Source organism: Empidonax traillii, unplaced genomic scaffold (genome assembly GCF_003031625.1).
Source record: "Empidonax traillii isolate 1590-97213 ecotype Southwest subspecies unplaced genomic scaffold, ASM303162v1 scaffold97:size1219025, whole genome shotgun sequence".
Classification (NCBI taxonomy): Eukaryota; Metazoa; Chordata; class Aves; order Passeriformes; family Tyrannidae; genus Empidonax; species Empidonax traillii.
In genome coordinates, this window is record NW_020955290.1 from 706,488 (window position 1) to 726,483 (window position 19,996).

Consider the following 19,996-nt stretch of genomic DNA (forward strand, 5'->3'; position numbering starts at 1 on the left):
CTTCTCTGGACCTGCTCCAGCACCTCAATATCCTTCCTGAACTGAGGGGCCCAGAGCTGAACACAATACTCAAGGTGTGGCCTCACCAACGCTGAGTACAGGGGAAGGATCACTTCCCTGCTCCTGCTGGCCACACTGTTCTTGATGCAGGCCAGGATGCCATTGGCCTTCTTGGCCACCTGGGCACACTGCTGGTGTATGTAAGCCCTCAGCAGCTGAACAGCTGAGTTGCATAATCCTCTGTTTTTTCTAAGGGAGTTAATAGAGATTGATAATATTATTCTTTCTCTGCTGTTAGTATTGTTCTGAAAGCCCTTTATTAAGTCTTCTTTGTTTGAGTTTTATTTTTGTGGCAGTACATATGTGTTGGGATTAGCCATTTGCAGTTTATGGTTCACGCATTAAAATGGTTTACAGCTATGAAATAATGTATCTGTCCCGAGAGATCTTCAAGTGCATTACTGAGCTTAAACTGAGTTCAGTACAGCAACTTCTGAGATAAAAGGTAGCAGCTGTTTAACATCATGAGATAGTTTGGGATGAGAAGCAAAACCTACCCTTTCCACTTAAAATCTCTGTAAGGAGTTGTACAGATAATTACATGAGTAAAGCTTGGCCAGCACCCTAGGATGAATGCCATTATAATTATGAGATGCACAAGAGGCTCTTTCAGAGCTATAAATGGCTGGGATATAATCCTGTACTTGAGAGGTAATTTTGGCCTGCTGTAGAAAGAGGTGCAATCTAAGCATTACTGCTCCAAGTCAAATTGTTGTCAATCCTGCACAGTAGGTAGGTGCTCTCTACTTTCCCTGTAGTCATGTGTTCTTCTGCTGCTTAACTTTGGTATAGACGAGGTTAAATAGTTGGCACACTTGCCTTGTTACCTTGTTGAGAGTTCGGTGTTTGTTTCCTTATTCTCCATAACTAAGGCAGAAAAAGAGAAAAGCAGCGTTGCTGGTGCATCCTTCTGCAGAGACAGGAGACTAGTGTTGTGGGCTGTGTGTGAGAGACAGTTCTACCATGGGCTCATTTTCTGGCCTGGTGGACCTGATTGTACCCTTTAGGGGATCACAGCATGCTGAGTATACCTGCATAAATAATGATCAGCTACTTGTTTTGAGGAGAATACCTACATTTGTGTGGGAAGTCAGAAGTTGGACCTCTGCAAAATCAGAAGTACTTCCAAGCTTTAGTTGTATTTGTTTAACATAAACATTAATGAAGAATCTTTCAGAGAAGGAATAAATATTGAAAATATAAATTGACAAAGTTATGTCTTCTTATCATGCTGGAAGGTTATTTATTGGGAATGTTGCTACAGTGAATTTGATTAGACACTCGTTAATAGAATTAAATCTTTTTCAGGTGCTTGCCTATTCAGTGGCCTGTTCCTGTGTCTCTGCCTTCAGTGTTGGAATCATAGAAGCAGCTGAGGCTGAGGAAGTCATGAGCAAGCTACGGACCTTAGCAGAAAATAATCAGCAGGTGCTTGGGTTTTGCTTCGGTTCTGTTTTTCTCTTATCTATTCAATATTGGATTCTGCTTCACCCAGACTGTAATTCAAGAAAATGATTTTGATCTACTTTCACCATTAAGTAGTGTTGAGTGTGTTGTGCATATGATGCAATTACCAAGGCTACCAGTTGATTCACTGATGTGTTGTCTACAGGTGTATAGCAATTACCAGATAGTGAAATAAAGGCAGGTTTTATGTGTTTATTTGCATTTAAAAGGGAAATTGGTACTTTTGAGTTCTTCATGTCTTTAGTCCCTTCATCCTGCCAGTTTTTGTCTCTTTTAAGGCATTTTTCTTCAAAATCTTTTTCTTGGTAGGAAAATACATCAGCTGTGCTCTTCTGAATTTTTGCTTTCCCTTAGGCTCCAGACAATACATCATAACCTTAGCCACAGCTTCCTCCAGATGTATGTTTCATACCTAGTATCGTAGGGTACCCCCAAAAAGTGCCAAAAATAATCTCCGTATTTTAGCGCAGGTTCTTTTCTGTTAAATGTTTGCCAGGAAAAAAAAGGAGCTAGGAAGAGATAAACGTGAATCAAAGCCTGGTATTACACTAATCAGCTGTTCAGGATGTTTATCGGAAAAATAGGAAGTCAGAGCAAGCTATCTGAGCTACAGCTTTTTATCACCATATCAGAAAGTTTGCCCCAAAGTAAAGGCTCTGTATGCCATAGATCAGTAAATCTCATGACACTTTACAGGAGAAAACACTTGAAATAAGCAAGCAATTCAGTATTTTGTACAATGGCATTGCTTCTAATTATTGGGAAATAATAAATATTTAACTAATGTTTCCATAATAAATGTTTAAAAGAATGCTTTGGAAGATCTGGTTTTTAATGTGTCCTTCTCATCTTACAGACCTACAGTTTAGCTTTAGCTTTAGGTGCAATTGTACATGGATTGTCATCTTGTGGTCATGGGAAAGCTGAAGATCTGAGTAACAGACTAATGCCAACCTGGATAAAAATTGTGCTTGCAGAGGTAAAGGAGTTTGAATTAATATCCTGGGATTTGTACTTGTTGCTTTAGGTTGGGTTTTGTTTGTTTGTTTGGAGGGGCCAGTGTATCGTTCAAAATCAACAGTAGGGACATAATTTTCCTTTCTTCTACAGGAGTGATGCTATGAAAAGTTATTACTATCTAAACATACTGTTTAATTGATATTTGGAACCAAAAATACATCTTTGGGCTGTTTGCTGAAGGGAAAAAAAACTGTTTCTCTTATGCTCAGATGGTTTATGAAAAATGCTTATCTCAGTAAGATCTTTATTTGGAAGTTTTTACTAATTTGGAACAATGTCCAAGGATAAAATCTAAATTATTAAATGAAATTTTTTTGTGAAATTAGGTGGCATTTGTCAAAATTAGATTAAAAGAATAATAATTATAATGTTTTAGTTGTTACAATAATTTTAATTTATCTTGTTAGAAAAGTCAAACTTACACATAAAAATTGCAGCTGAAGGTAAGTATCAATAAAGAAACTGTTTTAGAGTTGAATTGCACTGATGTATTTTGTGGAATACAGACTGTGCTAAGAAAAAAAGTAATTTGTCAATCCATGATAATTTCAGATCTGAGGGAGTGAGAGGGAAGCTCCATATAAAGCCTTCATTCATCAAGAGATGGATGAATATTATCTACCATGCTGGAGTCACCTGAAAAGGCTGTTCGGATGAGAGATGTTACAATAGTCGTGGGTTTTAAGTTGGAAGAAATAAGTATTTTGTCCCACAGCAGTGTTGTGTGATCTCAGTGACTCATTAGTCCTGAATTATTGTTCCAGGGTTCTCCAACAATGGAGCGTCTGGCTGCCGTCAGTGGGCTGGTTGCACTGGTAGGCTCTGAAGGAGGCATGATACAGGTGAGAACATGCAAGCAAATGGTACCTCAATTTCATGCAGAAGTTTCACTTGAAGACAAGATGGAATGCATCTTCTCCATTCTTACAGGAGTGGTTATATACCAGGGCATCACATTTTTGCTATAATTCATGTTGGGTATGAACCAAGCGATATTGAATTGCAGTGTGTAAAACTGGGTCTGCTCCATTTTCCCATCATATGACCCATGTGCAGTGCCACTGGGGAAAACTTTCCAACCATGTAAGCTTTCTCCTTTTCTCTTCCAGTCTCCCACAAAAAGGCATGTGTGCAAATGTAATCTGTCTTTTCAGGACCTGTTCTCTGTTTTGTTGCTTCTTTTTTTTTCTTATAAAAAACCTTTGTCTTTTCTTTGGCAGCTGAAATCTGAGAGCGTGCAGTCCTCACAGTTTCAAAGTAAGCTGAATGAAGTCATCAGAGCCCTTACACAGGTAAGAAGGTGGCCTCTCTTTCCTGCTTTGGATAATGCACTAGTGTACTGTAACACCTCGAACAAACAAGTTAAATCTGTTTGAAGAAACTACGTTATGTCTGTGTCCAGCTTGAATGAGGCAGTGTAGGGAAATTTGTCCAACTAGTGATTTCTTGTCTCAACAGATAATCAGTTTCTCAGGACAAGTTGGCCTTCAGACAAATGCAGCAAGACTTTTGGGATGTCTTCACATGTCCTGTTTGTCTTCTACCCAGAACAGGGCATCTGGTAAGATGCTTTATTATTGATCCTTAAAGAATATGTAAAAATAGCACATCACTAAAAAGACATCAAGGGACATGTTACAGGCTCGAATGGCAGCTCTATTTAATAACATGGTGGTCTTTGAACTGGAGATCTCATGGTCCTTTGCACCAGATCTAAAGGTTGGAATGTGAAGCAGCAATCAGTGTGCTCAGTAGGATCCCCCACATCTGCTTTTACCTGCAGTATGAAAGTAAGATTCTAAGTTGTTCTCATCAAACTTGTGTATTGCTTCTTTATTTTTTTTTAATAGGATAAACTGTAAAGAAGTTTTACACTGAATATGGCAAGTGTTTGACATCTACGTTATCCACTCTGTACCTTGAAAACTGATTAATCTATTCTTTGTTTTAACACCTCCCACTGTATGAAAAAGTCCATACTTCCAATCTAGTCTGTAACAAGAGCAAACTGACTCTTTAGGAGTGTTTTCTAGAAGATATCTTCTCTGATTAGCTGAAGGAAACAAACCAGCATTCTGTACCCTTTCAGTGTAGTCAGTATATCATTACTTTCTGATATTGTTTCAATATCCATAGGTAAAATAAAGGCAGGATTGTCATTGATGAAATTATAGACAGAAACTAATGAAGTTGAAGCCGTTCACTTTTGTGTGAACTAAGTTGGGAATCAGTAACAGAAAAGGTAGATAAACTTCCTCATCGCAGGGAAAACGGATTGTCTGAATTTTGACATGCATGCCTGAGGTTAGATAGGTGTGGAATGTCTCTGTTGAATTAAACTTACTAAAATTTTGAAGCTCTCTTGTTTCAAAGCCCAACTTGCAGTGGCCAGTATTTTTTTAAGGAAGTTCTTATCCCTTTTCAGTTGGTCAAAGAATGTGCTTTTTTAGACCTGGCACTTCTCACCACCAGAAATGTTTAGCTTGCCTGAAGAGTGGAAACACCAATGCATCTATCAATCTTGTGGTCTATATACAGTCACCTACAGAATTAGTAAGCTCAAACATAGCTCATTTTGGTTTTTAAAACTACATGGGAGCAGAAGGTTGTAATTTTTTGCTGATGATGTTTTAGAATATAAACAATCCCTCTGTCTTCACAGTTCCTCCAGATTTTAGCTACTTACCTGTAAACAGCTTTATCAGGGCAGCCATTGACTTTGCCATTGAAAGTGGAAAGAAAGGTAAGAAAAGATCAAACTATAGTATTCCTTTGGGAAATTTGTTACAACTCTTAAGGGTGACCCTAATGACCTGCTTTTATTTGCTAAGAGAACTTTTTAAATACTAATTTGGACATTACTGATGTGGGATATTTTAACACAAAAATAAGTAACATTCGAAAAGATAAGGTAGAATTGTGTAGCTAGGCCTTTAGTTTTCTCCATTCATTTTTTGACTTCTTTTCTGGGGGTGAGATGATGTATCTTTCCTGTGGGAATTAAAGTCAAATCACTTTAAGCGTTAGCTTGCGTCCTTGGGAATATTCCGTCATCAGAACCACCTTTATGCTGCTTCTTACGTTGGTGATCCTAGGTTAAAATTCTCTGTAACAATGGTATTCTAACAGATTACTACTATGGGTGATAAATGCAAAGGAACCTGAAGAAAGTGGGGTCTTATATGAGGAAGGCTGATAAAGGTAGATGTCTTGGAGTAAATTCTTAGGGGAGATAAAGCAGGGAGGATTACTCCTGTGTGGAGATAAGTGAACTCACTGGTGTCCTAAGAAGCAGGTTTTGCTTCAAATGGACATAAAAATTGCCCATGTTTTGCCTCCAGGAGTTCTGTATTGACTTGCTGTGTTGAAGTAACACAGTATGTAGCAAAGGTTAGCACTTACCTGACAGTTTTTGTGGCCTGCACCAACAAGATGAGGAAGGAGAGCAGTGTCAGAAAACTTTGCTGTTCTCCCAATAGCAAATGCAAAAATACCACCTTTCTAGATGAGGAATATCTGTAATTAAATCATAAATTGACTCAAGAACAAGTAACCAGAAAGCTTCTGTTTACCAGTAACAAAAAGCCATTTTAGACAGAATAATTTTAAAAATACAATTGATTATAAACAGTTGATTATAAACAAGAGATAGCTAATTCTCAGGTGCAAAAGGAAGTAACAATGATTTTATAATGCTTTTCAGTTCTTCGCCACGGCTTGAACTTCAGTGCGGTGTTCACATTTTTTTGGTGAAGAGTTCAGCAAAATGTCTGTGTATAAAATTCAGGCTCTGATTGAATGTTGTGTTCTAGGTCCTGAAGCTGTCCCAGCTGAGCTGGTGAAAGTAGCACTGGCACCCATTGCATTAGTTGGAGAAAGCCATCAGTATCCACCTGTAAACTGGGCATCAGTGCTTTCTCCTTTGATGAGGCTAAACTTTGGTAAGATTAATAGTTTTCTATTAAGTCTTTTGTATTTGTCACAAGACTTCTTTACTAATGCAGCTTTCACAAACTTTAGAGGGACTTGAAGTTAGTGCAGTTATTGTTTACTATGTTTTCAAGACCAACTTTTTAATGTTTGCAAGCATGTATTTGAGATCACCACACGGACACAGTTTTAACTCAAGAAAAAACTAAAGAAGATCAGAAGTGAGAAGTTTAGAGCAGTGTTGGAAGTTCCCTAAAACACTGGTGAAAGTAGCCTGAATACTTCATTTGAATTATTTACAGTAAGAAGAATTCATCATGAAACAACATGAAATTGTATCCTATTTCCAGTACTTGCTAAATGCTTGGTCCAGTGTCCACATCAAAGGCTGCAGGCAGCTTTTTCACATAGTTGAACTGCTTGGTAGTTCATCTAGCTGTCACTAGTTTGAAATACACTCTCTACTAAATTCCACTGGGTGACAGCCTTAAGAATAATTGAAAGAATTTCCTATACTGAGCTCTGCAATCCTTGTGAATAGCTGAGACTTGTTAAATGTATGGGGGGTTCTTTATCATTCCTGTTTTTCATTTAGGAATCTTACTTTTGTAAAAAAGGGAATTTCCATAGGAAACAGTACATTTGTTTTGTTTTTAGACTTCAGACAGCATCATAGTCTCCATTTCTATGCATAAGTTTTCTTTAATGTCCCTCTGTAAGGTTGTGGAAGTTACAGATCCTTCTCTAGATTATAAGTGAATTCAGAAATAGGTCTTTCTATGTGCTAATGAGCATATTCATTTTGTACTAGAAAGTATAATGCAGAACAGTTGTATTATGACAGTCCACCTAGAGATGTGATACTCTTAGACACTTCTTTCTGCAACAGCTATATCATGAATATGTTTGTGAAAATTAGACTTCATGCTCAGTTCTGTCGGATACTCTGTTACTCATGTCTAAGAATTCATGACTGATTTTGTGAATCTGAAGTGTTTCACAGATTCTACTGTGAAGAGTTGTTCATCTATACATGTAGAAGACAACAGATTGGTTTCCCGTCCTACGGGGCTTATTCCAGCTGTTGCTGAGCAGAAACCATATCACGTGATTGTAGTAGTATGTGTTTCATGTTCAGTAGTGCTCTAAATTGAACAGTCTTAGGCAAATCATGCATCTTATGTGTCATAAGAGACATAGTCTGTCTTAGCAGTTCAAGATAGAATTATTCAGTTGGTGTCTTGTTATAATTTCACCTTTTCCAAGCTCTGCAAGTTTTTTAATTTCTTCTATAAGATATTTTATTTAGAAGAACCTCACACTGCACTCTTAAATCTTTGCTTTGTTCACCTCTTCATCATCTTTATGACCAGTTACTCTCTTAAGAAACAGACTGTACCAGTCCTTAAGGGGACTTTAAAGAGAAAAAAATAAGGATTCCGTAACCATCCTAACATCTATGCAACGTAAGGTCTTCCCATGTGCTAACCTGGAAAATGTTGCAACCGAGCACCCACAGCAGTAATGGTGACTAACCTCTCTTTGTGACGTATTATATGAACATGGGGTACATGGAAGAGTAGAAACATGTGAACAAATGCTAGTTAGTCCTGCATTTAAGAGGAAGGAATATTGATTCATCCTTCCTTCTGTGGATTAAATCTTATCTTTATTTGGCAAAGAGATTTTTTTTTTACTTTTCTTAGCATTCCCACATTTTTGTTCTTGAGTGAATTGAAATTAATTTGGACAAATGCTGAGGTTTCTTGCTGGAATTGCATGAATGGGAAGAGGATTCTTCGAACATATATGTTAACGTTAAAAGCCTTAAGTAGCATTTCTAGAAAAATAAGTTGTAATGTAGTTCTCTAGTAGAACAATAGCCCTCCTTTATTTTATGACTTGAGAACAAATTTAAAGGGTAAATAATTTCTTTGTAACTTATGTTTATTTTCTTCTGTTGTAGGTGATGAGGTAAAACATCTCTGCCTTCAACTGGCTGTGACACAGGCCCAGTCATCTAAAAATGCAGCAATGCTTTTAGGCATGTGGGTGGCACCTCCTCTTGTCTACAGTCTCTGTGTACGTATGTCAGAAAACTTGAGGGAACTCAGCACCTCTTTCCTGTGTAGTTCCTCAGTCATGATATTAAGAATATCTCACCAGAAGAGGATTACTGGGTGCAGAGTTCTTCTATAATACTGTTTAGCAAGTATTTATAGAGAGAGAAACGATATTCTGGGACCTTGAAATTCAAGGCAAACTTAAGATCTGGTACACTGGTTTTACATAACTTCTTAAGACCTTTTTCCTCTGTCTCTTTTTGTGCTGTAGCTCTGACAATCTGGAGACGTAAGAAGGGATGGCATGTAGGGAGAAAAAGTATCTTTTATTATACCAGCTGATTGTATTAGAAAAAGGTCCAACTTTATCTGTGCAGAAGCTTACCTGCTTCTTCTAGCACTGTCTCTTGATCTAGTAAAGCACATTATGTTTTGAAAGCATTGCCTCAATTCTGTAGATATCCAAGAGACTAACCTACAGTGTGATCAAATTTGGGCGTATCCTCCATTACAGTTCTGTTCTTCTGAAGGTATAGGGTGGACTCCATGGCACAATATGTAAAACCCTCTTAATGCCACAGTAGGCTTGACTGCACAGTTCTCTCAGTTTATACAATTTCAGGAGCAGGTTCGTGACACTTCTCAGAAAATTCATTGTGTATTTCTGTGGCATTTTACAGTTCTTCAAGGGATGATTTTTGTCTTGTGTTTTTTAGTTCATTAGTTTTTAATTCATGTGCAAACATTTGGTGGCAATTTTAAGATATATAATTGGTAAGGTATCAAAAAAAAAAAAAAAGATTTTATTTCTGAGCACCACTTTGCCAGCTGCAGTGGGAATTTGAAGTCACAAAATGAGGTCAGTCAGTGTGTAAGCTCTGCATTTCTTACCAGTAGGTATTAATTCTTCTTCACTGGCTGGCAACATTAATGGTGCCATGACTACAATACTTCTGTCCTTGGCTGTCTAGGGTGTCTGTATGCTTTGTGTAGGAATGTAGTGGGGGGCCCCATGTAGTAAAATTGTTCTGCCCATACAGAGATGTAGTATTTAAGGTTCACTGAAAGTAAGTTCCTCAATTTTTAAGGAAAATACAGTATTGACATATTTGAATTCTTTTTAATTAAAGCGATTCATAAAAAATGGGAGGAAAAACTGAGAGTATTATGATTTTGAGTCCTTTTTTAAGTGGTTTTTGAGCCACTTTTTAAATAATTTCATCCTTTATAGCAATAGTTCAAAGTCAGTGAAGAGGAAGAATCTGAAACTGAGTGAAAGCTTTTCCTTTTCAGGTGAAAACTCAGAAGTACCTTTTCAAGTCCCTGTCCCTGTGGATGCAACATGTTGCAGAAGACAAACTGCAGTCTTTTATAGAAGTGCTTCTGATACAACAATTTGAAGTGAAGAACCGCACAAAACCTCCAGAAATTTGCCAGTGCATTCTACATGGGCTTATCCAGGCAATGAAACTTCCCAACCCTGCCCAGTTTTGCTGGACCTTTCTGTGCCAGGCTGTGGAGAAAATATATGAGTTTCTTCCAAATGAGGTTCAGGTAAGGAATAAGTATGAGGTATATGAACATTGTAGCTAGATATTTTTAGTGATGGTAAGTCCCGTCTTTTTGCAGTGACCCATCAGATTTGAAAAATTAATTAGTTGTACAATTTTTAATGATAATAGTTAAAGTAGTAGCATAATTTCAACTGAAGGTACTTTTGAATATGACTTTGTGAAACCAGTTTAATGTATGCTTCTCCCTCATAAGTGATTTGGTAATGGAAAAATAAATCATTAATGCTGAAATAGATGTTATTGAAACAGAAACAGATGACAATCGAAGGCCTTATTTTTTCTTTTTTCCCACAGAGAGTTCAGCTTTTCACAGAAGAAAGAAACTATTTAGCTACAGGTAGACAGGATGTAGAAAATACCTCCAAGGAAGGGCACTTTTTCATTAAAAATAAAACAAGCTCTTTGAAAGTGTTCAACTGCCATTATTCTTATATAATGAAGTACCCTGAATTCCCCAGCAAATACAGAATTTCTAAAACAGATTAAGTAAAATGAGTTTAGAGACTAGAATGCTGGAAATGGACATTTAAATATGCGTTTACTTTTCTGTTTGCAGAGACATGAACTGGAGATGTATATTGATGTAGCAAAATGTATCTCAGAAATGGCTGATTCAGAGATTGATCGCATTGTCCAGATCTCGAAGGTAATTATGTTTTGATTCTGGTCTTTTATCACCAAGTCACATGAAACAAGCATACCTTATCATTTTATTGTCACCAGACTCTTTTAGCTCATTGGCAGCATTAGTTGTCTTATCTGCTATGCAGGTAGGAGTGTTATGGATCTAATGTGCAGGCAGCAGAGAGAAACAAAAGTGCTAAGAACTCATATCCAAAACTTTCTCAAGACAACTGAAATACTGCTATCTTCTCCTGGAAGCTTTGAACTTGGGAGAGAATGGGCTGCCCAGGGAGGTGATGGAGTCACCATCCATGGAGGCATTTGAGGAAAGACTGGAGGTGGCAGTTAATGTTAAGGTCTAGTTGGCAAGGCGATATTTGGTCATAGGTTGGACTCAATGATCTCAGAGGTCTTTTCCAACCTAGTTGATTCTGTGAAGTTACTTCTGTTGGCCAAACGGGAATGGTGTTAGATCTTATGAATCCCAGACTGATGAAGCAAACAGCAAACCATGGTTCTCTTTGGTTAACATGACCACCTATTTGAAAAGGAGTGTAATTGCATCCTGATCATTAGCTTGTGCTTAAACTAGTGGATCCATGCTCTGTTAAAAATGTGAAGTAATTGACTGAATATCCTTTGATTCTTGACTCTTGCTGTATTTGCATTCACACTTAGATTCCTGACTGATATGGAATCAATTAGCAGTGGAATTCTTAGCAGCTAAAATGCTATGGAAATGACCTGTGTGGAAACACTTGATGGCTTCAGATCAGGCTTTTATAAACAAACATCCATGACTTGAAGCCATGGTGTTCTTTTTGCCAACAGACTCACTGCAGAATCAAGCATTCAAATAGTGAGGGAAGCTGAACTGTCATTTCCTTATATTTTTAAATTCTTATTTTCACACTGGAAAATGCCATTTAAGAAAACCCTTTTTTGTCACTGCAGTGAATTTATCTTGCAAGAAGACTTGAGTCTCCAGAACTCTCAAGCTGACTCATTTCAATTTAAAGGGGAATGTAGGATTTAAAGCAGTATGAAAACAAACTCTACTGAGTTACACTTTGCTGGATTGTTTGGACCAGTGTCAAGTTCAAATAATATGTGCAGTCTTCTGTTTAATAATATATCTTCAGGAAAAATGAGCCTGCTAGTTATTCAGTTTCTGTTGCATTTACTGTTCCCTCAAGAAACATCCATTTCAACTTAACATGTTTTTTAATTGCATTTGCAGAACAATATAGAGAAGGCCACATTCACGAAAGTGTATTTGGTTTCCCAAGGCAGACTGTCTCTGATGAACTTGAGTGCAGTGATTGGTACTGTGGCAGGATATCACCAGAAAGAAAATATTTTATGGATGCTCTTGTATAGTTTGTATCATGCTCGTATTGTGAGACATGAAAACACAGGTAAGATCAGGCTTAAATAAGAACCAACAACACAACCAACAGATATTGATGAATCTACACTGATGCTTTTAAAATAATTTTAGGATGATTTAATCCAAGTGTTTCCAAATTTATCATATTAGAAACTACTGTCTTCAGAATCTTTGTATTATTCAAATACTTGTATCAAACATTATTTTTATGTTTTTCTCCAGTTCTTTATTTTTTCATGGTTCAACTACAAGATATTTATCTCATCAAGATGGTTTACAGACAAGAGTTTTGACTAGATCCATCTCTCCCACTCTTTTCAGACTTTCAGTGTAAGGTAGTGTAAGGTCATAAATGTACATAGTACATCAGAGACATGTACTAGTGCCACTCTGCTCATGTTCAGATCTAATATCTGACTTAGCGGTGTGTGACACAGTAGGTGGGGGGATGTTCCCATGAAATTGATTGAACCAGGGAGGTAGCCTGCTTTTCTGAAAAGCCTGCTCTGAATTAACACAGGAAACAAATCTGGTGGGTTAATGCTTTGGAGTGGCTCAGCTATGAGTCTGACAGAGCACTGGGGCTGATGCAAGAGAAGTAGGAGAATCACACAGAAAGATAAAGGAGGAAGCCACAACAGAAAGAGGCAAGAATGAGGTCTCATTTTCATGGCAGAAGGGTCTTTGTCTGCCTGTGCTCACAGAACAACTTGAATGCATTATATTGCCAGATGCCTTAGCTGCCAGCTGTGTTTGAAGAACTTCAGACAATAGTGAGTTTCAATTGAGTGGAGTGAAGCTTCTCTGGGTAAAAGAGGAGGCAGCATGAAAGAGGGCACTTGTAAAGATTGCATGGAAATGGTAGTATATGCTGTGACATGGTCTCTAGGGTGAATCAGTTTGTAGAGATATAACAGACTATGGACTGCAGGATCTGGATCAGTGAAATGTGTTCCATCCTTGGGTTCAGTTGAAGGCTGATTTTATATTTGTGCCTTGACCATATCTTGCTGATCCTCTCAACACCGTAGGAGCTTTATGATTCTGTGGTCATATATGTAGACTTGGTTAGTAAGGTCGGCAGACTGCCATTATGTGAAACAATTTTCGGTCAGCATTCTTTTTTCTGTGTGTTCAGAGTGTTCCCTGCATTGTAATAAAAGTTTCTGTACTTTTAAAGGCTCTGTCAGTGGCACCCGTGAATCAAATGTGATAGCGGTGTTGGTGGTCATTGTTCTTCTACAGTTAGTGCTTTCTTTCTTTAGTGATTTTCTGTGCTTGCTTTTTAATGAAAAACAGTGCATTCTAGTGTTTTGCATGAGTCAATGTTCCTATTCTTTTTCTAGGAGTTATGAAAAGAGTGGACTGGCTGCTAGACCTGATGGGCTACATCAGCAATGTAGCATACAAGTCAATACCCTTACAAAATATCAATCTTAAAGAGGTACATGCTGTGAAAATAATTTGCAGGAGGAAAAAAGGAGGTTCTGATATATTTCACATTCTTCCTTGGTAATAAGTGTTGTTCCCCATGCTTTTATATTTTAGAAGATTGTTACTTTCCTCCCCAGAGAAAAATCTCTATTTTTGTGAATGATTGTGGGTTAATTGAATGATTGTGAATGATTGTGTGTTAAATGAATATTTATTTAAAACTCTTACTTTAAAATAACCTTGACGTTTAAATTATTATAGAAGCTAAAGGCAACTAAAGGAAATAATTACTTCACATTTACTGTATTTAGAACAATTGAAGGAAAATTTTCAGTTTTCTACTACAATGGTCTAAGCAGGCCAGAACTGTGTAGTTTCTGAGAGGGCTTCCCTATTTTTAATGAAATGTTTATCAGCTTTAATCTAAAGGATGATTTTAGAAGAGTGTGCTTCTTTTCTTTCCGTTGTAGACATTTTAGTTTTAATTTAGAAAGAGGCATAAGCTGTTTCCAAGCATGGAAGAATATTAGTTTTTGCATTTTGAGTTTTAACTGAATTTTCAGATGATTGTTTGGAAGAGCAAGTCACCATCTGGATTTTGGTCTTGGATTTGGGGTTGGTTTCTTTCTTGGATGGATTTTTTTGTTGTTGTTTTTATGGATTTTCTTTTAATTGGTATTTCCCCCCCTTTCTGTATTATTCATTTAATAGAAGTACATTTTGCCTTTTTCCTGTTTAGTGCATAGATCTTCTCCTGTGGCTGTTTGCAGCTTCAGTGGTGGCCTGGGCTGACCATGGTGCACCATTATTGCTCGGCCTCAGTGCTGACTGGTCACCATGGAAGCACCACACGATATTGCCGGACTTATCTGAGGATCACATTGGCAAGCACCCTACTGAAAAGTTTGCTGTACAAGAGACTCTCACTCTCTTTCCAAGCAGCATTTCCCTTTTGCTGGCTAAAGAGCCTTGGAAAGAACAAACACAGAAGGTAAAATTTTGTGTAATAGTAAGCATTTTACAAGAGTCATTTTAGTAATCAGCTTGGGTCTTAGCAGTTATTTCCTCTACATTTATTGCATATGAATTGTTATATCACTTTTCTTTATTTTTAATCAGATACAAATGTAACTGCTGAAATAAAATGGGAGGATTGCAAAGAAAAAATAAATTCCAAAGATGGGAATCAAACTCTCTAGAAGATACACTCGTGATAGGAGAGTTGGGAGCTGCTGGTCGCAAGTTAGTCTTATAAACACTGAAAAACAGATCCTCTGCAGTTGGACACACAACAGTATCAATTTAGGGCAATCAGTGGTTTTCTTCGTAGTTTATATCATTTGTTTTCAAGTATGAGTTGAAAATAAATGTGGACAATTGTGCCTAATGTGGCAGACCTACTGTAGATTGCCTCTAGTTGATAAATGGGGAAATACTGTTGTAAACATGTAGATTAATAGTTAGCTGTTTTGTACAAACCAGAATCTGTTAAGAACTCATTCCTCTGAGCAGATTCCTGTGCTCAGAGCTACCACTGAAGTCAGAATTCAGAATCTGGGAGAAATGCAGGGGTGAGCTGTTAATATGCAAGTGTCCAGTTAGGCTTTAAGGAAGAATTTGAGGTCTTGCCCTGAAAATCATCCTTACAAGTTTGAAATACCATACTATCCTCCAGACACCCCACACTGCCAGAGAAAAGTAGTGAAAAATGAGAGAGGTCAAAAGAGGAACAAAGGCAATAAGAGTTCTGAGGGATTTGCAGTACAACATTTGGACAAGAGACTGATAACAAAGAATCATTAGGTTAAAGGCATGAACAGGCAAGATGGTGGCAAATTATTTACTTTGCCTTCTTTGTTGCAAAGAATTATTGCTGAGATAATGAGAAGGAACAAAGGGAGTTTCAGATCCAGCTGTGGGAAAAGTTGTCCTGACAGTGAGATGTACTCCAGAGCTTGGAGTACATATACTTTGGATACTCTGGGCAGAAGCTTCATTGGCCACTGCCTCTGACTAGATAATTGAATTTAGCAGCAATCAAATGTTACTTGTCAAATTGAAAAGAATTTGTCATGTTTTGATAGAGAGGCTCTTTTAATTCAGACTTTTCTTCATATTTCAATCTTTAGTTTATTGACTGGCTGATCAATATGATGGAAAGTCCTAAGGAAGCATTATCAAAGTCTTCCATGGAACTGCTGAAAGGTAAGATACTTTTAACTGAGTCCTTATTTTTCTGTAACTATCAGGACAGATCAAAGTGCAGTTGTTACAAGGAATGAGATGAGCCGTATTTTGTCTTTAAGAAACTTTTCACAGGTAAGTTAATATTCTTGTCTGTAGCACCTTCTTATATTTGCTGTCTCATCTGCTTACTATGTAGCACTGAGGGTCCAAAGAACCTAAAGGTACATCTAGTCCTACAGGCTAGATCTGTCCGTTGTTTTTGAGGTTACCCTTAAAAATAAAATGCAACATACTGTTTGGAAACTCTCCAGTACTAGAAGAGAAATCACATAACTTAGGTTGCAACTGAAGACTGCACTTTGGGAAAGGGATAGGAGATGGACAACAACAGCCTGGTGAAGCAGTCTGAAAAAAAAGGAAAGAGGAGTGAGGGTTGCTGAAAATATATCTGAAAATAAAGATGGGAAGTAAATGATATTTTGAATTACAGTAGGAGCTTGTGGCCCTAGCATGCGTCCCATTGCTCACCTACATGTGCAGGATTGTGACAACAATCAGTGCAAGTAATTTTAAGAGGACACCATAAATACTTCTAAGTGAAGTAAGTGCACTTGTGCTTCCGTCCATTAACACAAGCCACCTCCTTTGGATCACCTGGTTTTTTGGACCTAAACAAGGCTTCTTGAAATCCAGATATAAGTTCTTTCATTACTAGGACAGTTAGTCTTGTTTTGAGGGTCTGCAGTCTTTAGTCACTCCGATAAGTTCCCCTGTTGTGTCTGCTGATCTCCACCAGAAGCAATACCTAGAGCTGTTGGAGAATCTCCTCTGTATATCAGAGGATTCTGATAAACAGGATATTCCCAGTGTGCCCCGATTGAGATAAGTCATTGTTCCCCTTGAGCTTTGCATGGGTTTTTTGCTTTTACGTGCTAGAACATGAAACTCCCTTCTGAATAACTAGACTGTAATTTGGCTACTGGATTTTGTCTAAACATACATCTTTTCAGATTGAATTAAGGAATCAGTGAGTTGCACAGAGACTTTTGACTTTGTGCTTCTATTGTTCCCAGTGCCTCCTATCTCCCTTCTTGCATAATTGCTCATTGAATTCAAACTTTCTGCAGTGTGATTGATCTATGTGCCTAAGTGATAGACTAATTATTAGGTGATGTGATTTCAGTAGGAGACATGCCATTTATGGCATACGAAAAGCGTAGTACATCACCACATTTCAGAGGGGTGTAGAGACTAGTGTACCTTGCAAACAGTGGCAATAATACCAAAAGGTCATACTAAAAAGTGAAAGAGTCATGAGAAGAGTCATTAAAGGAGAGCTGAACTTATACCTGTGTTAGTAAAATTACTGGGGAGAATACACTCACATCCCTTCCAGTCTGGACTGCAAAAATTAATTTAATTTTTTCCTGTCTTCACAGTTACGCTTCTGGCCTTGAGATCTCTTGCAGAGTTCAAGAAGAAAGCAGTATGGACTAAAGCTTATGGGTGGTAGCTGCACACCATATCTTACCCAATGAAGAAAACTGTTCATACTTGAAAACATAATATTATGACTCAGGCATCAATAAGCCAAATTCCAAAGACATTTCTTATCAGAGGATTTTGAATTGTTTTATTTTACCCTTTTGCCTCCTTATGAAGACTCTTAGATGAAAAACAATATTTTGTTTTTAATTGATGGGTTGGTTTTCTTCTTCAACCATGCTGAATCTAAATGAGAAAGACATGTTCAGTTGAGTTTCAATTGAGTTGCTTCAGTGACATCTGGGAACCCTGAAAGCTGGAGTGGAATATTCCTTTAATTCATGGAAGCTTTGTAGAATGGATAGAAATAAAACACATTTGTGAAATTTGTTTGGATGTAGCTTATTTACTAAAGGGTATTTAGTGTAACAGACTTCTAAATGAGCATTACTTTTTAACTGATAATCCTTTTTTTTTAGAAGTAACATTATGTTCTTGTGTAGTAGTGGCAACACATTACAGTTATATAGTTGAGCAAGGTTTCTGAAAGGGGTGGTGTGCCTGTCAGTTTTGCAGTGGCTTTATAAAGATCACTGAAATAAGTCAGTGACCCTGATGACTGTTAAATCTGTAGCTCCAAGACAGCTGCAGTTTTCTTTCCACTTATTACTGGTTTTGTCTCCTTTACCCTTCTTTACACATGAAGAGAGTTTTTCTCTGTCGCTAGGGAAAAGGGACAATACAGCAACTCTTTCTCATCTTTACCATCTTGAATAGATTAGCTCCTGCTATTTTTCTTATTTAACACTTTTCTCTTTCTGAAGCAATAGAGAACTTTGCTACTTTGCAGTCTTGCTAAGACAGATCTTAAAAGGGGTTTTGTATTTAGCAATCCTCCTTGCTGGAGTAGACAAAAATTAAGTTAATATAACTGCTTGGGCACTTTTCCTTAATGTCTTCTGGAACAGTACTAGTGACAGAATTGTTGATTTCGCAGCTTGAAGGAAATGTCACCGCCCTACATCCAGAAGACACACCTCATTGCAGGAATTCTCTTATTTTCAGAACTGGTAACATTTCCTCTGAAAGAAATTCTCCTCTGACTTCTTGGTCATTTGGCCTGTTCAGCCTGGAGAAGAGAAGGCTTAGGGGAGACCTCATTGCAGTCACAACTTCCTCGTGAGAGGAAGGCACTGATCTCTTCTCTGTGCTGGCCAGTGACAGGACCTGAGCAAATGGCCTGAAATTGTGTCAGAGCAGGTTTAGGCTGGATATTAGAAAAAGGTTCTTCACCCAGAGGGTGATTGCACACTGGAACAGGCTGCCCTGGGATGTGGTAACAGCACTAAGCCTGACAGAGTTCAAGAAGCATTTGGACAAAGTGTTTGGCACATGGTGTGACTCCTGGGGTTGTCGTGTGGAGGTCCAGGAGCTGGACTTAGTAATTCTTGTGGATCCTTTTCAGCTCAGAAAGTTCTTTGATTCTGTGATTCTTGGGGTGGGGGGTGTTGTTTCTCATCCAACAAGGCTACTGTGGGATGGCAGTGAGCTTCCCACAGTGATTGGACACTTCTTCAGTGATTGGGTGAGTGGAGGATTAGTGCAGTACTTGTTTGTGTTTCCAAAATAGTGTATAATTATTGGTAATTTCCTGCTGCATATGCAACTGTATACCGAGAAGACTAATTAAAGGTGAATGTGCGGAAGGACTCACTGAAAGCAGTTGTTGCTGAGTCAGTATCTTATTTGATGGCATTTCTATTTGTGTGTACTTCTAAGTAACAACTAACAAAGCCAAATATGTCACATTTTAATAGTGCCATCTGTAGTGTATTGTTTCAAGCTAACTTACACCTTTTCTCATCTTGGTTTGCATGTGTAGTAGCATTTTAATTCAGATGAAATTTTTGTCTTTTTTAAAGGGAACCACTGGGTGATGCTTACTTACCATGTTTCAGTTTGCATAGTGGAGCAGTATATAAACATCTGAATTAACTGAATTTCTACTCATATGTAGTAAAAAATTTAAGTCAGGGGATAGCATGGCATGGCCTGAGGGTGGCAATGCTAACACAGCTGCAGGGAGCACTGAGAGTTTAAAAGCACATTGAAATTCTTGTACACCAAAGCATGTGATGTGAGAAATAAACAGGATGAACTGGAAGCATCAGTCAGCTCCCAGACCTGTGATATCATTGGGATTAGTGGGACTTGGCAGAATGAGTCCCATGACTGGAGTGCTGGGAAGCAGGGCTATAGGCTGTTAAGGAGGGGTAGGCAGGGCAGATGAGGCAAAGGAGTTGCACTGTGTGTGAGGGACAGGTTTGACTGTACAGTCCTTCCAGTTAAGGTTGAAAGCCTCTGGGTGAGAATTAGGGGGATGGAAAACAAAGCAGATGTCATTGTGGTTGTCTGCTGTTGTTCAGTCAGTGACAATGCCAGCACTGATTATTTAATCTATAGACAATGAGGAGAAATCTCTGAATCAGTAGCCTTTGTCCTTATGGAAAATTTCAGCTTCTCACACATAACTGGGAATACCAGACCACTGTGACAAGCAAGTCTGAGAAATTGCAGAATTATGCTGGAGATAATTTCTTCTCAGAAGTATTCAGTGAGCCAGCTAGGAAAGATGCCTCCCCTGACTTGTTTGTGAATAGAGAAGGACTCATGGGAGATGCAATGGTAGGTCTCTTTTGGCCACAGTGACCATGAAGTGGTTGAGTTTAAAGTTTTTGGTGTAAATGAGAAAAAAGGTCATC

The 19,996-nt window shown here is 38.0% G+C and overlaps 1 protein-coding gene across 1 annotated transcript in view; it reads left to right on the forward strand.

Moving 5' to 3' along the window:
- FOCAD (focadhesin) overlaps positions 1–17,615 on the forward strand; it is an 89,638-nt gene extending 72,023 nt beyond the window's left edge. The window contains exons 30-44 of the mRNA XM_027881850.1: positions 1,369–1,488; positions 2,384–2,506; positions 3,312–3,389; positions 3,768–3,839; positions 4,006–4,108; positions 5,210–5,290; positions 6,360–6,488; positions 8,444–8,559; positions 9,834–10,094; positions 10,671–10,760; positions 11,979–12,156; positions 13,475–13,572; positions 14,302–14,553; positions 15,692–15,767; positions 17,189–17,615. Of these exons, the coding sequence (XP_027737651.1) occupies positions 1,369–1,488; positions 2,384–2,506; positions 3,312–3,389; positions 3,768–3,839; positions 4,006–4,108; positions 5,210–5,290; positions 6,360–6,488; positions 8,444–8,559; positions 9,834–10,094; positions 10,671–10,760; positions 11,979–12,156; positions 13,475–13,572; positions 14,302–14,553; positions 15,692–15,767; positions 17,189–17,262 (1,851 nt within the window). The 3' untranslated portion in view covers positions 17,263–17,615. The remainder of the gene's footprint in view (positions 1–1,368; positions 1,489–2,383; positions 2,507–3,311; positions 3,390–3,767; positions 3,840–4,005; positions 4,109–5,209; positions 5,291–6,359; positions 6,489–8,443; positions 8,560–9,833; positions 10,095–10,670; positions 10,761–11,978; positions 12,157–13,474; positions 13,573–14,301; positions 14,554–15,691; positions 15,768–17,188) is intronic.
- The last annotated feature ends 2,381 nt before the right edge of the window (positions 17,616–19,996 follow it).